General features: G+C 47.2%; 1 protein-coding gene across 1 annotated transcript; it reads right to left on the bottom strand.

The window, feature by feature from the left end:
• Positions 1 to 1,667: 1,667 nt before the first annotated feature.
• Positions 1,668 to 15,429, bottom strand: Ppie (peptidylprolyl isomerase E). The gene is made up of 10 exons (XM_041652985.1): positions 15,375 to 15,429; positions 14,326 to 14,424; positions 12,409 to 12,452; positions 11,791 to 11,817; positions 11,090 to 11,171; positions 10,349 to 10,449; positions 7,816 to 7,939; positions 4,656 to 4,841; positions 2,189 to 2,331; positions 1,668 to 2,003 (listed from the first exon to the last, which is right to left on the bottom strand). The coding sequence occupies exons 1-10, from the start codon at positions 15,403 to 15,405 to the stop codon at positions 1,935 to 1,937; spliced, it is 906 nt and encodes a 301-aa protein (XP_041508919.1). The 5' UTR covers positions 15,406 to 15,429; the 3' UTR covers positions 1,668 to 1,934.
• Between the last annotated feature and the right edge of the window lie 230 nt (positions 15,430 to 15,659).

Below are 15,659 nucleotides of genomic sequence, written 5' to 3'. Positions count from 1 at the left end.
TGCTGCAGGGCGATCTCACCCAGGCCCCAGAGCCACACTGAACTCCTGCCTGGCAGAGGACCATGATTTCAGCCCTAGCTATCCTTCCAGAGCTGTCTTCCCTGAAAACCTCAGCACACTGAGGCTTGGTACGTATGCTACTGCCGACAGCCAAGGCAAGACAAGCTCAATTCCGACTTCCGTTTTGCCAGTTGGATGATCTTTGGCAGAGGTTTGGTTTATCTGTGCAGGGTTTCTGACAGCTAATCTTAGTTGTCAAGTTGGCACCTGGGAAGAGGGACCCTCCGATGAGGAATTTCCTCCATCAGACTGGCACATGGGCACACCTGTGGGACATTTTCTTAATGGAGGAAAGCCCAAACCAATGTGGGCAGTACCATTCCTGAGCAGGTTGTATAAGAAAACTGTGTTCCTCCATGGTTTCTGTTTCAGTTTCTGCCCTGACTTCCCTCAATGATAAACTATTTGATGTAGAAGTATAAGCCAAATAGGGGCTGGAGAGATGGCTCAGTGGTTAAGAGCACTGGCTGCCTTTCCAGAGGACCTGGGTTCAATTCCCAGTACCCACATGGCAGCTCACACCTGCCTGTAACTCAGTTTCAGGGAATCTGACACGCTTACACCAATGCACATAAAAAAAAAAAAGAAGTATAAGTCAAATAAGCAAAACCTTTCCTCAAGGGTTCCAGTATGTCTCTGTCCTCAGCTGCCTCCAGGCCTCAACTCTCCCGGCTATCAGTGAAAAAGGTCACTGTGACAGCAACTCCCCATCTCTTGGCACTCTTTGCTAAGTTCTTTACACATGGCTGCTCCTGGTTCTAGAACAAGTCCTAAGTACTGTTGTTTCCTCGCTTCAAATGCCTATCCTAAGATGGTTCCTGCTCACTGATGCTGACCTCTGACTGGAGAACATAGCAGGGTCAATTACAGCCTGGGCCAAGTCTAGCTGTTCCTGTGCAGGTATGTTCCAGGTAGATTAGTATTTAGTTCACTGGATCAGGTTAGCGCCCTGGGAGGAAAAGACTAATGTCCTCGAGGAACTCTGCACTCAGGCTACCCAAAGACTTGGAGTGTGAGCATTGCTTTTCTCATGGGCCTCCAGTCACTGCCTGCTGTGCACACATGACCTGCTACTCCTCATAAACACGAGCCAATTCCCTAGTCAGTGCCGGTGTGTTCACCACCCCCATCCACCCCAAGAACACACAAATACATGGTCAGGCACCAACTATTTGGTTCCAGTGCTGTAATGAGAAAGAAGTCACAGGCAGTGCTTGCACAACAATAAAATCTCATTCACAGAAACAGACAGCAGGCTGCCCAAGGCCCAGGTAGTATGCCAACCTCCTGTCTCCTGACAAGAAGCCCAGCATCTGGCAGAGTTGGCTTTTGAGTCATAAGACACCATTTTAAACACCTGAGAATGCAACATAATGTTGGACACTGGAGTCACTAAGGCTGGCCCAGGCAGGCAGCATGAGTTCGGGGCACAGGCAACAGAGACAAGCAGCTCTGATTCCTGAGAGTATCTGACAAGGACATCTGGCATGTAAAGGAATTAGCCCCAGGAAGGCTACAAACACCACAGGAAGGCATTACACCTCACAAACTTGCCGTCCCATCCAGGGCAGTCAGCCATGGATAACTCCGAGGAACTTGCAAGAAGCAACAATACAAAAAATAGTTTATTTTAGCAAATAAAATGGCTCTAGTCAGCCCAGGACACACTGGTCGCGCACCGTCTAGGCCCCGGCGGCCTGGCAGCCCCGTCCCTGTGTGCAGAGTGGGGACGCGCAAGCGCAGGCCGCCCCGTCCCTGTGTGCAGAGTGGGGACGCGCAAGCGCAGGCCGCCCCGTCCCTGTGTGCAGAGTGGGGACGCGCAAGCGCAGGCCACCCCGTCCCTGTGTGCAGAGTGGGGACGCGCAAGCGCAGCGTCACATGTACTCTCCGCAGTCAGCGATGATCACCTTCTGCTTCGGCTTCCCGTCCTTGCTGCCCTGAGCCTTTGTGAGCACAACAGAGAAATCAAGAGAAGCACAGGGCTGAGAGCTATGCAGGGATTACCCTCTCCCCCAATAGGGACCTCTTCCAAGTGCCCCCTTCCACAGCCATAGAGAACTCCTCCAGCTCTCCCACTGGGGTGCCGGCCACCCACAGTCCTGGTAGGCAGCCATTTCCAACCACTCACCTCAATCTGCCGTAAGACATCCAGGCCTTCAGTGATCTCCCCGAATACCACATGCTTGCCATCCAGCCAATCTGTCTTATCACAGGTCAGGAAGAACTGGGAGCCATTGGTGTTTGGGCCAGAATTGGCCATGGAGAGAAGGCCTGGGAAAAAATAGACTTCTCAGCTCCCCCAACACTGCTCCGAGCCCACGGCATAAGCCTGTGCAGACCGTGACAGTGCTTCCGCATACGGGCTCAGGCTCCAGGACAGGGACCCTGAGATGTGGCACCTGTCTTTCCTCACCACAGAAAAAGGACAAATGGGCTGTTTTAATTTTGTTCATGTTCATTTGTCTTTTCATTTATAACAATGACTTGCTGTTATTGTTGTAACCAGGCCCATTAAATCCTGGAACACTGACAGCAGAACATTCATTTCAAATGGAACTGTATGGTCTGGGAGATGGTTCTGCAGATAGAAGCCTGACAGTCTGGGTTTCATCCCCACAACTGCAGGCTGCCCTCTGATCGCTACACACAAACTGTACTACATGTACCGGCACTCCAACACATGCATTACACAACTCACACAAATGATAAATACACACATCTTAAAGAATATTGTGCTATGACAACTAAGACGCAGGGTCAGTCACACAGGGGAAGGAAGGAAGCTGGGCCAGGAGAGGAGCTGGAGAACATTTATGGATGACGGGAGATAAACCCTAGATGGATCTCTCTTTCTCTCTCTCCCCCTCTCCCTCTCTCTCCCTCTCCCTCCCCCCCCCTCTTGTATTTTTGAGACAGGGTTTCTCTGTAGCTTTGGTGCCTGTCCTGGAACTAGCTCTTATAGACCAGGTTGGGCTCGAACTCACAAAGATCCTCCTGCCTTTGCCTCCCGAGTGCTGGGATTAAAGGGGTGCACCACCACCACCTGGCTCTCTCTCTCTCTCTTTTGGTTTTTTGAGACAGGGTTGCTCGGTAGTTTTGGAGCCTGTCCTGGAACTCTTTAGTAGACCAAGCTGGCCTTGAAGTCACAGAGATCTGCATGTCTCTGCCTCCCAGTGCTGGATTAATGGCGTGCATCACCACTGCCCAATTAAAGGTATACACCACCATTTCTTTGTGTGTGTGTGTGTGTTTTAAATTATGTCTGTGTGTTTGCCTGCATGTTTGTCTATGGCCCACATGTCTGCCTGGTACCAGAGGAGGTCATAAGAGGCTCCCTGAGACTGGAGTTAGACAGTTATGAGCTACCATGCAGGTGCTAGGAACTGAACCTAGGTCCTCAGGAAAAGCAGCCAGTGCTCTTAACCACTGAGTCATCTCTCTAGTCCCTTAAGAACTAAGTCTATTATATTACAGTAACCCCAAGTTTTAAGGGCTTTCCCCAATTATGGAATCTTCTAGGGAGCTCGATGTGGCAGTACATGCCTATAAACCTAGCACTCAGGAGGATCCTTCTGGTGTACCTGTACCTATTAGGACATTCTTACTTTTAAAATAATGTACGCAGTAAGAATTTATTGTCCATGCACTTCTGTCTAGCACAAACTTTCAGGAAGAAAACAAAGGCACAGGGAAGAGGTTTCTATGGAGAAAGCACCTGATCTCTGAGCCACCGTCGTGTTTAGGAATCAAGGAGGGGGAAGCACGGGATAAAAAGGTAGCGAAGCAGGCAAAGCAACCGGAAGATGGAGGAGTGGCCACCAGAGCAAGGCGAGAAACAGGAGCACAGGGCCAACAGTACGGGATGCTGCTGGGGTGGAACAAGGGGAGGCAGATAACTGGCTACAGGCAGGAAAGATAGTTGGCATTCTTAGCAAGAGAAGTCTGAGTGGCCATCTGGGGCTAAAAGTCTAGATAGAAGGACTTAGAAGAAAAGGGCAGTGAGTCTATAAATTTTTTTTCCAAAAGTTTTGCTAAAAAGTAGAGTCAAGATGACAGCTGGTGAGAAGAACAAGAGTCCAAAGATATTTTTTTTTAAAAAAGATTGAGATTATATACCTGGACATGGATGAACCAAACTGGCTAAGCAAGGGAAACACATTCTATAGGTCAAAGGGAGCCAGCAGAAGATGCCAACTTCCTAAGTAGAACAGAGGGACAGACTTCCTCATAGGGAGGGGTGGCCTCTAAACAGGAGGGAAGTCAGAGCATGCATCTGTGGTTGGCAGGAGACAAGACCTCAGATCAATATGGAAGTCTCTGGAAGAAAAGCAGGCATGGACTGTGATCTTTGATTGGGACTGAGGGGACACAGAGAGGCTGGAGGCACAAGGGCGCTTGCAAGGATAAACACACACTTTGGCTAGCAGGGAACACCAACTGGTGGACTGAAAGAGGGATGTGAAGAGTACAATACTGGAGGCCAGCAGCTCACCCCAGCATGCCTTTCTTCAGTGGCTGGCCAACCACAGCCCGTCCTGGCCATCACAGCCTGCCCTGGCTCCGCCTTCCCTCACCACACCAGAATTTGCACTTACCTGGTCCTGTGTGTTTGAGAATGAAGTTTTCATCATCAAACTTCTTTCCATAGATGGACTTGCCTCCTGTGCCATTGTGGTTTGTGAAATCACCGCCCTGGCACATGAACTGGGGGATGATGCGGTGGAAGCTGCTTCCCTTGAAGCCAAAGCCCTTTTCATGGGTGCAAAGGCAACGGAAATTCTCTGATATTGAGAAAGGAAAAGGTGCTGAGGTTGAAGACAGCCCAGCTTCCTGACCAAGATTAACCCAGCAAGGTGAGTGGGTATGAAATGGGGAGGGAAATAAAACATGTTTTACTTGTTTAGTCTTGCATAGCTGCTCCTGGGCATCTATATGGAGATGGTTCCCAGGACTCTCCTGGATCCTCTATCTTTTCTACCATCTCTATATCAAGTATGATACATAATACAATAGAAACACTCCATAAATGGTTGCTATACTATATTATCTAGGGTGTATAATACGGGAAAATACAAGCATTCTTCGTAGAGATGCAGGGCTCCCCTCAAATATACTTAAAATTTTTATTACATTTATTTATTGCACATGTGTGTATATGTGTACATGTGTGTATAAGTGTGAGGACAACTTGCAGGGTTTGGTTTTCTCCTTCTATCAAGTGGGTCCTGGGCTTGAACTCAGGTTCTAGACTTGGCAGCAGGTACTTTAACCTGCTGAGCCATCTGACTGGCTCATCACATATTTCTGCTGTGGTTGGTTAAATTCAGATATTTTTCCCACGGATGGAGAGGGTTAACTGTATTCTCATTTTATTCCTTAGACGCCATTATGACACTGACTACCAAACAGCCACATGCTACCCCAATAAACAGGACAGAATATGTGCATTCTATCTCTGCTGTATCCCCAAACCACACAAAAAAAAGTGATAATGAAGTGATTTTTTTTAAATAATTTATTTGTATTTTATGTACATTTATGTTTTGCCTGCATTATGTCTGTGTGAGGGTGTTAGATCCCCTGGGACAGGAGTTACAGACAGTTGTGTGCTGCCATGTGGGTGCTGGGAATCGAACTCAGGTCCTCTGGAAGAGCAACCAATGCTCTTAACCACTGAGCCATCTCTCCAGTCTGATTTTTTTTTTAAAGATTTATTTATTTTATGTATATGGTGCTCTATCTGCATATAGACCTGCTTGGTAGAAGAGGGCACCACATCTCATTATAGATGGTCGCAAACCACCATGTGGTTGCTGGGAATTATTAGGACCTCTGGAAGAGCTATCAATTCTCTCTAACTGTTAAGCCACCTCTCCAGCCCCATTAAGTGATTTTTTTTTGTTGTTGTTGTTTTAAAAAAGAAAAGGATGGGGCCAGGCAGTGCTGGTGCATGCCTTTAATCCCAGCACTCGGGAGGCAGAGGCAGGCGGATCTTTGTGAGTTCGAGGCAGCCTGGTCTACAAGAGCTAGTTCCAGGACAGGTTCCAAAGCTACAGAGAAAGCCTGTCTCAAAAAACCAAACCAAATAAAACAAAGTAAAATAAAAGGATGGGGAGAAAAAAATAAAAATAATCCAGGGACAGTAAAACAGTTCAGCAAGTAAAGGCAGACACTTACTGTGCAAGCCTGGAGACCCGAATATGGACCACAGAATCCACGTGAAGACAGAGGGACAGAATGGACCATTAAGTGGTACTTTCCTCTGAGATAAAGCTTTCCATGTTCAAGAAAAGCTTAAGACTCAGGATGTTCCAAAGGAAGTGAAATAGTCTATCCTACAAGCTCCTTGTCAACTCAGGAAGTAAATAACTCAATAGCATCAAGAAGTCCCCAAACTGACCGGATTCAATAGGATCCTTTCTTCTCTAAGCAGAAAGGACCAGTGGGAGACACTGTCAGACAACTGGAGTGCCCTGCAGTCATCTTACACCCATCAAACTGTCTGAAGCTGTGCAGTTAGTCTCAGGTTCCCAGCTCTCACGAGTCATTATGGGCCTTTGGCGATGCGCTGACTTTGGGTCAATTTCTGCTCCTCTAGCTACCTACCTGCTTTACTCCCATAAGGAACCACAAGAGAGTCGTGGGCTCAGCATGATGAGCTTTACGGCATTTTCCCTCTGTTGTCTTCAGCTCCCTCTCTCCTGGAACTGTAATCACTTCTTCTAACTGGCACACGTGTCACGCTCATGCAGGTACACACACAACACAGGGTCTCACTATGTAGCTCTGGCTATTTTGAAACTCTATGTAGACCAGGCTAGCCTGGAACTCAAGAGATCTGCCTGCCTCTGCCTCCCAAATGCTGGGAATAAAGCGGTGTGCCACTTTTCTAATTTTTTTTTTTTTTAAAAATCATATTCATGTAATGTGCCTGTATGGTAACATGTGCAAGTCAAAGTCGTTCCCAGAAGAGGCATCAGATTCCTTGGAGCTAGAGTTACAGGTAACAGGTACCTATGAGCTGCCTGACCAAAATTACAGCAACTACCCAGATAGATAAGGAGGTGAAAAAGGAGGAAAATGCTAATTCCTTTTCAGAGTCAGTTAATCAAAAGATAACACCTAAACTAAAAACATATATAATATATATTATATATATAATATGTATTTAAAAAGGGAGGGGTGAATATATAGCTATTATTTTCCAATATGGAAGTCAAAACCAAAATAATTAGCTAAGAAATGAAACTGGCTGCCTCTGAGGAATAGCAATGGTGCTGATGGCAGGGTAGTGAATGGGGTTTGTTGGTCCCTATTATTACAAAGGGACTAGTGATTTTTCAAACCAATTTTGTGATAACTCCTTAAATTATATGTGTAAAAGAAAAATTTACATTAAAAAATAAGTCAATATTTTAATAAACTAGAAATAGTACTAGTTACTTCTAGAGTACAGAGCTGAATGTAATATTGTTAGAATATATATGTGAATATTTCTTTCAAACAATGAATACATTATTCACAATGTATTCATAATAATATATTACTCGTGCTATGAAAAAAACCTCTCTATTATTAAAAAATAGTGAACTAGCACTTATGAAGCTTCAATGTCTGTTCTGATCTGTTACTAGATCCTAGGACCTTAGATGCCATGAAACAACGCCAAGGGTATAAGAGCTGAGGCAGTGAGAACCTTGGGAAGAATGCTCAGCCACCAGCTTCCTGCCAATCTGACCATAGGGGTCTGCTTACCTGCTGTCATGGGAACAACGTCAGAACGTAGGAGCATTTGGATTCGGCCGGCTGGCTTGTTTCCAATCTTGATGTCCATGTAAACCTGAGGATTTGACCGCGCTTTTTTTGTAGCGGGTTCTCCCTAGGTGCAGGAAAAAAAGTACTAATTAGAAATGCTAGTGGCGGGTGGTGGTGGCACATGTCTTTAATCCCAACACCCAGGAGGCAGAGTTAGGTGGATCTCTGTGAGTTCAAGGTTAGCCTGCTCTACAGAGTGAGTTCTACAGAGAAACCTTGTCTCAGAAAAAAAAAAACAAAAACAAAAAAGAAAGAAAAAAGAAAAGAAATGCTAGTGCCAGTGTTCCCTAAGTAGATACACAAGTAATCTCTGGAACACAGCACAGCACCACAACTGCAGTGCACACCTGGAACACAGCACCACAACTACAGTGCACAGCTGGAACACAGCACCACAACTGCAGTGCACAGCTGGAACACAGCACCACAACTGCAGTGCACAGCCGGAACACAGCACCACAACTGCAGTGCACAGCCGGAACACAGCACCACAACTGCAGTGCACAGCCCGAACACAGCACCACAACTGCAGTGCACAGCTGGAACACAGCACCACAACTGCAGTGCACAGCCGGAACACAGCACCACAACTGCAGTGCACAGCCGGAACACAGCACAACTGCAGTGCACAGCCCAAACACAGCACCACAACTGCAGTGCACAGCTGGAACACAGCACCACAACTGCAGTGCACAGCCGGAACACAGCACCACAACTGCAGTGCACAGCCCGAACACAGGTGCTGACAGGGAAGGTCTTGGGCACTAATAGGGCTGTAGGAGGCAGGAACTACGGCCACAGCACCTAACTGGACATCCAGTGACAGGAACCCTCACTCAGCATTATAAAATGGGGCTGCTACCTATAGGCATATCTCCCCATGCTCACTCTTAGACATGCCAGCTCACCTCTCCTTGTCCTGCAGCTAACTGGGTCAGAACACTCAACCTTCCTCAGTGCCTTAGTCAAGTCATATACCTTACTACAGTAGTGAACACTCATACACTGACACTTCTTTCCGCCATGCCCAATCATCACTGTCAGATTCACCCTGGAAGCACACAAGTGAGCCCTTCTGATTGGAATGCTCAAAGGACAAGAGGCTGAGGCTTGCTTTGTACTGAAGTAGGGGAGACTACGCAGAGGAAATTACATTTGTTTGGGTTCAGCTGATCAAGCACATGCCAAGACACCATGCAGAGGCTCTGGCTACTGCTGGCTACACTGGTGCAAGCAATACCACAGCAGCAATACAGTACTTGCTGTATAATTTGCACCAAGTCACAAAGTAGTAAGTGATGAGTAGGAACTGAGAAATAAGCCACCTTCTTCCCTCAAGTCCAGGCTCTCAGTCCGGTGTTCCACCCCACAGTACAAGGCTCATCAACTGCACAGCCTAGAAAAGGCAGTCAGCACAGGAGCAGCCTGTGCAAAAGCAAACATGTGCATAGAAACTATATTTACTAAGCATCAGGCAGGGACTGTACTACAGAGAAGCAGAGAATGACACCTGCAAGATGGGCAGGATGGAGACCTGCAAGCCCGTGCCCTGAGACAGATGATGGAAGTGAAAAGTTACGAGTCTGAGAGGAATGACAGGATCTGTGCTCTGTAAAGATTAGTCGAGCTTCCATGGGAAAGCATGGAGGAGAGCAAGACTGTAATCAGAAACAATGTCAATTTCTAAGCCAGAGACTTGAGGTTAGCCAGGGACCGTAGCACAAAGGAAGTACAAAGCAAGGGAGGTTTCAGAGAGACGCCTGAGGAGGGCAATGTACTGGTTCTGTTGTAAAGAAGGGGCTAGGATGTCCTAGGGTACCCCTCTGTGACTGCTATTTAAGTGTTTGCCTTGCATACAAATTTCTGGCTTAGGCAGATGTGTGTTAGACATTCACCCAGATTAAGAGCACAGCAGGACAAGATAAAGGAGAGCGTCCATCTCAGGTGATAGAAGCCCCTATGAGATTGGAGTTGGATAAACAGAGACCATCAAAGTCGACAGTGCAGCACAGGAGGGCTGCAGACAGCCAAGAGTGATACTACCGTTTCAGCTGAAAAGGACAGAAAAGCCATGTGCCATGAACACAGCACAGAAGAATGCCAACCTTACAGGGAGCATTGAGGAAGTAAAGTCCTACAGCATTGGTCACAGGGATATGCTGAGAACCAGGAAATGTGCCAGGGCAGAATTGCCTTAGCACACCCAGAAACCACGCACGAGCTAAAGGGAAAACACTACCTGTCCTGTCACCTTGTCTGAGGCCAAGGACCTCAGCACAGAAGGGCTGCCCGGCAGGGTGTGGAGTAGCACGAACGCGATCCCCAAAGCCATGCCCTTTCATTCCTCAGCACCACCTTCACCAAGGTCTAAGTTCACCACCCCCCTGGCACTTTGTGAACACATGCGTCTGAGTCCCCATAAAGACGGAAAGCTCAGCCTGTCTTCTTGGGGAGGCACCACCTTCCTTCTCACCTCCTGGGTTTCTGCTTTGGGAGGCTCGGGTCCTTCTTCTTCTTTATTCTCTTCAAGAGTCTTCCCAGAAAACTTCTTTAACCAGTCATCATCTGACCAAACTAGAAGGAAAAGACACACAGGTGAAGAAATCAGACTGTCCCTTAACTGCCAGGTAGATGCTTTGGTCATCTCTGTGGTCCTCTTGGCCAGGAAGTCCCCTTTGACAATGCTCAAGACTAAGCTCTCGCCGGGCAGTGGTGGCGCACGCCTTTAATCCCAGCACTCGGGAGGCAGAGGCAGGCGGATCTCTGTGAGTTCGAGGCCAGCCTGGTCTACAAGAGCTAGTTCCAGGACAGGAACCAAAAGCTACGGAGAAACCCTGTCTCGAAAAAATCAAAAAAAAAAAAAAAAAAAAAAAAAAGACTAAGCTCTCCCTGGGACTCCCCAGAGGTCCAGCACTTAGTAGGACTAAGGAGAAAAGCTACGCCAAAGGCAAAGAGAGGCTTTGCTGGCTTTCCTTTCCCAGGAATGGGATACCAAGAAAACTGGGAGGTGAGAGATCAGGCTGGGTCCTCTCAAGAGGAACAATGACTTTGGCTTTGCTGCTGTTCACCAATAAAGGTAATGCACACCCTTGGCCGGTGTGAACCACCCGCTTGTCCCCACTCCACTCCTGTCCACCACAAGCAGCACTGAGCACCCATGTGAAGGAGACCAAACCCTAGGACCTAACAAGCACTCCATGAGATGCCCACTCACCTGGTCTGGAAGAGCCCTCTTTAATTCTCATGGGTTTGGCCAAATTGACACGGATTGTCCGTCCAAAGAGCTCAGATTCATTCTGAAAGATTGTAAATCCAGCTACTTAAACTTTCAGATTACGCACTGATTTATAAAGAAACTTATAAACAGAGATGATTAGTTTTAAAGACTTTTTCCAACAAAATTCTAGCAACAGGATATGATCCTTTGCATTTCATATGTGACATGAAGTGACACATTAGTGTCTTGTGCCAGCCACAGAGCTGAGCGTCGTCATTTCCAAGCACTTTTCCAGGCTGTGTGAATCTGCATCAGTAGCACAGCCTTCAGCTATTCTTACCGGATTTCTCTTCTCAGTTGCTAACTGATCTAACATATCATGACACCCTCCCCCTTGTGCAAATACACAGTTTCAGTGGGCAGTCAGTGGGCAATGGGTTTGCTATTCACCATCACGTGTGGTGGCCAATGAGAGGTCAGTTGAGAAGGTCGAGCAGGAAGCACACTATTAAAGTGGAGAGGTGTCTGAGCAGGAACCGACTTTACCAGCGATCAGTTCACAATGAGTATTTTTACTTGATGGCAAATTTACCTCCCCACCCAATCATGACACTTCAGAGATTCAGAATGCCAACATTTGAACAAGGGCTGTATACCAGCAAAGGCAACTTCAGTTAGAATGAGGATCCCAGCCGTACCATGTTGTCGATAGCTGCTGCAGCATCCTGCCAAGGAAATGCAAGATCTAAGTTTAGGCTTGTATCTGAGTGCTTCTTGTGTGTCTAAATACACACTTGGTAGCAAAACAAACAGGAAAAAGTCTTTTAAAAGTTGTTAGTGTGACTAACATCATTTCGTGGGCAATTTTCTAGTTTGTAGGGCCATGATCTGCTTCTAGCTGAAGGCACAAGAGATGAGCGCCAGCACTGCCAGGCAAGAATGCTCAGTGAACAGAGTTGTAAGCGCTCTACACAGCATGACAAGCAGGGTCTGACAGGCCGAGCTGTTACCCACAGAACAGTCTGACAGGGCGCTCTCCTTCATACAGCACTTCCAAAAGCACCAGCCTAAGACCCAAAACCCAAGTAAGCGGAAACAGCTTCCTCCACAGCAGAGCTTCTCAACCACCATGTAACTGCGACCCTTGATGCAGTTCCTCATGTTGTAGTGACCCCAACTATAAAATTATTTCATTGCTACTTCATAAGGTAATTCTGCTACTGTTATGAACAGTATCTGATACGTGACCCCAAAGGGGCGAGAACCACTGCTCTAGAGGAAGCACAGGCTAAACAAGGATAGTACAGAAGACTCACCTCTGCCAACTCAAATTCAACAAAAGCAAATCCTCGGTGCTTTTCTGCAAAAAGGAAGAACACAGTATAAGTAATCACCATGTGAGGCAATGGAAGAAAAGAACAGTCACAAATCAGTCACAAGACACAACCAGACACCAGAAATCCCACTCACTCACTACTTAGAAAGTGAGAATTCCACTCTGTGATCCCTTTTACATAATTTAAGGCAATTAATAGACATTTTCTATGGATAAAGCTAAGTAATTTAAAATTTTTATGTGTATGGGTGTTTTGCCTGCAGGCATGTCTACAGACCATGTGTATACAGTATCAAAGGAGGCCAGAAGAGGACACTGGATTCCCCACTGGACTAGAGTTACAGATGGTTGGGAGCTACAATGTGGGTGCTGGGAATTTAATCTTGAATCTGGGTCTTCTGGGAAGAACAGCCAGTGCTCTTACCACTGAACCATCCCTCCAGCCCTGAACTGGTCCTTCCTTCCTTCCTTTCCTTCATTTTGACACAGGGTTTCTCTATGTAACCTTTGCTGTCCTGGAGCTCACTTTGTAGAGGATGGCCCTGAACTCTTAGAGTCAGCTGCCCCTGCCTCTTGCGTGCTGAGATTAAAGGTGTGCGCCAACACCGCCTGGTTCTAAAGTTTATTTGTAAACTTTAGAATGAGCATTGAGGACGGATGAGATGACTCAGTGGGTAATGGAGCTTGCCATCACGTCTGACAACCTGAGTTCAATCCCAGGAGCCACATGGTAGAAGGACCAATTCCTGCAAATTGTCCTCTGACTGCCATACCACACAGAAATGAATAAAGAAAAAGCATTTTTTTAAAGGGCATTCCATTCATCTATGAAAGTTAAGCATACAACTTAACCTTTCATGCAGTACAACAAGCAAGGTAGGTTATTTAGTTTATCAACTGTTTATCCAAACATACAACTTGAATCCATAGTATGTACCTGGGGTACCAATTACTTGGGAAGGTGAAGCGAAAGGATCACAGTTAAAAGTCCAGCCTGGACCAAACTGTGAGATTGTTTTAAAACAGGCAAAAAGCCACCAACCAAATATACAGTTTGATCATCAACTACACATAAAGCATAAATTCTAAAATCTGGAAAGCCCACACACAATAATGTCAACTTAGTTATACAATTCATTAGAAAGTCAGCCAGTGGTGGTGGCGCATGCCTATAAACCCAGCACTCAGGAGGCAGAGGCAGGCAGATCTCTGTGAGTTCAAGTCTAGCCTGGTCTACAGAGTGAGTTCCAGGACAGTGAGGGCTATACAGAAAAACCCTATCTCAACTGCCACCCCAAAAATCAATAGAACTGTTTTTTTGCATGTATTTTTGTAGACAGTGTCCCACCATGCAGACTGTCCTTAAACTCTATCCTCCTGCCTCAGCCTCTGAAATACTGGGATTACAGGCATGTGCCACCATGCCTAGCAACTACTGGCAAAAAAGATTCCCTAGGCTCAGAGAGTTTAAGGATCTTGCTATTTTTTCTTCTCTCTCTCTCTCTCTCTCTCTCTCTCTCTCTCTCTCTCTCTCTCTCTCTCTCTGTGTGTGTGTGTGTGTATGTGTGTATGTGGTTAGTGCTGGGAATAAAGTCCATGGCCTCACACGCTCACATGTTGGGCAAGAATTCTGAGCTATACCTCCAGTCTAAGAATGTAACTTTTGAGTTGAAATGTGACTTTTTTCATTTGTTTATTTGCTTGTTTTGGTGGTTTTTCGAGAAGATGTTTCTCTATGTAACTCTGGCTATTTTGGAACTCACAGAGATCCAATTGCCTCTGCCTCCTGAGTGCTGGGTTCTAAGGCGTGGGCCACCACGGCCCATGTGACTTTAATCTTTCAAAATTCTTTTCCTACAGGAGGGTAATGAATACTAGAGACGCCCAAAGGACCCACCTGTTTCATAGTCCAGAGGAATCTGAATATCTGTGATGTCTCCAAATGGGATGAAAGCAGCATGAAGAACTTTGTCGTCCACCTCTTCTGCCAGCCCACCTGCAAACAAGCCAAGGGCATTCTGCACTCTGAGCCTCTGTTCTCCGCACTCAGAGGCCGCCACAGCCCATTGGCATGCCAGGGAAGGGGAGGGATCCCCACCCAGGCCTTCATCAACACAAAGACCGCTCTTCTCCTGCCCACCCACGTTAGCTTCCTTTCGCCAACCTTTTTTCAAACAGATCCGAATCAATCTCCAAGATTCCACAACAGCTTCCTACGTGACCTCCCTGCCTCCATTCCCTGTGTCAACCGCCCCCAACCCAGTAGGAATGTTTTTGTGAGCGTGGAAACGCATCCATCAGTTATCTTAGACCTCAGAGTCCTAAACGTCACCGACCTCAAGGTAAAGGAGAGCTCCTTAAAGAGCAGAGCACACAGGGCTATCACCCGAGCCTCACTTCCACTTTGCTTCCTCAGTTTCCCCAGTTTCGCGAAAAATGACCACGTGTCCCCAGGGGTCAGACTACTTTACATCTTTGAGCTTCGGCTCCAGTACAGCTAACAGTTTTGCCTCTACTCTGACTTGCCCCATGCCTAACTCCTGCTCAACTCCTGCGTCCCGGCAACAGAAAGCTGGCACTCACCAAGTTCCTGACATCACTGTTCGTCCTTACTACCGCTCTTATCCAAGTTTGGTGTTTAGGTTAATCCCCACTTTCTTCTGCCTAGTCTGATAACTCCTTCCATAAAGGCAGAGACCCAGACATTCCCACATTGAATGTTTGTAAAAACTAATGGGCGGGAGGATTTGGAAGCCCATAATTCCTGTCACTATTTCCTGTCACTGGTTGGGGGTTCCTGTGCGTTTAGTGGACTAGGAAGGTCGCCGGAACGGTTCCTCCCATCTCGGCTCACACCCTCACGTCCAGCAAGCCCCTCGACAGAGCCGGCTGCTGATCGCCTTCCTCACATTCCCCAGACTCCGCCTAGCACCCGCGCCTGCTCACCCACGTACAACACACGCTTGGTGGTAGCCATCTTCCTCACTCTCGTTTCCGCCGGAAGTCGCCGCTAGATACGGCCCTTTCCGTCGCCCTTCCCCTTAGGTCGGCCTCTGGGCGTTGCGGCTGCAGGCTCCGCCCCTTCCCGCCCACTGCGGCGATCCGCGCGCTCCGGTGCTGGTGGTGCTAGAGGAAACAATCCTAGGTCCAATCTACCGGGGGAATTATCCACAGTTATGACCCACTGCCAACACACTACCGTCCGGGATGCCCAGCCACTTGTTTTTGGGC

Source organism: Microtus oregoni, unplaced genomic scaffold (assembly GCF_018167655.1).
Source record: "Microtus oregoni isolate MIOR12 unplaced genomic scaffold, Mior012 000005F_ref0000423, whole genome shotgun sequence".
Classification (NCBI taxonomy): domain Eukaryota; kingdom Metazoa; phylum Chordata; class Mammalia; order Rodentia; family Cricetidae; genus Microtus; species Microtus oregoni.
This window is presented reverse-complemented; position numbering and strand designations above follow the sequence as displayed.

Bases quoted from the DNA above. Each gene is read 5' to 3' on its own strand.
- Ppie (XM_041652985.1), bottom strand. From the start codon at position 15,405: ATGGCTACCACCAAGCGTGTGTTGTACGTGG. The intron at 14,425-15,374 runs GTGAGCAGGCGC...GCTTGTTTGCAG, and splicing joins CAAGCGTGTGTTGTACGTGG to GTGGGCTGGCAGAAGAGGTG. The intron at 2,004-2,188 runs GTGAGTGGTTGG...GTGCTCACAAAG, and splicing joins ATGTCTTACGGCAGATTGAG to GCTCAGGGCAGCAAGGACGG.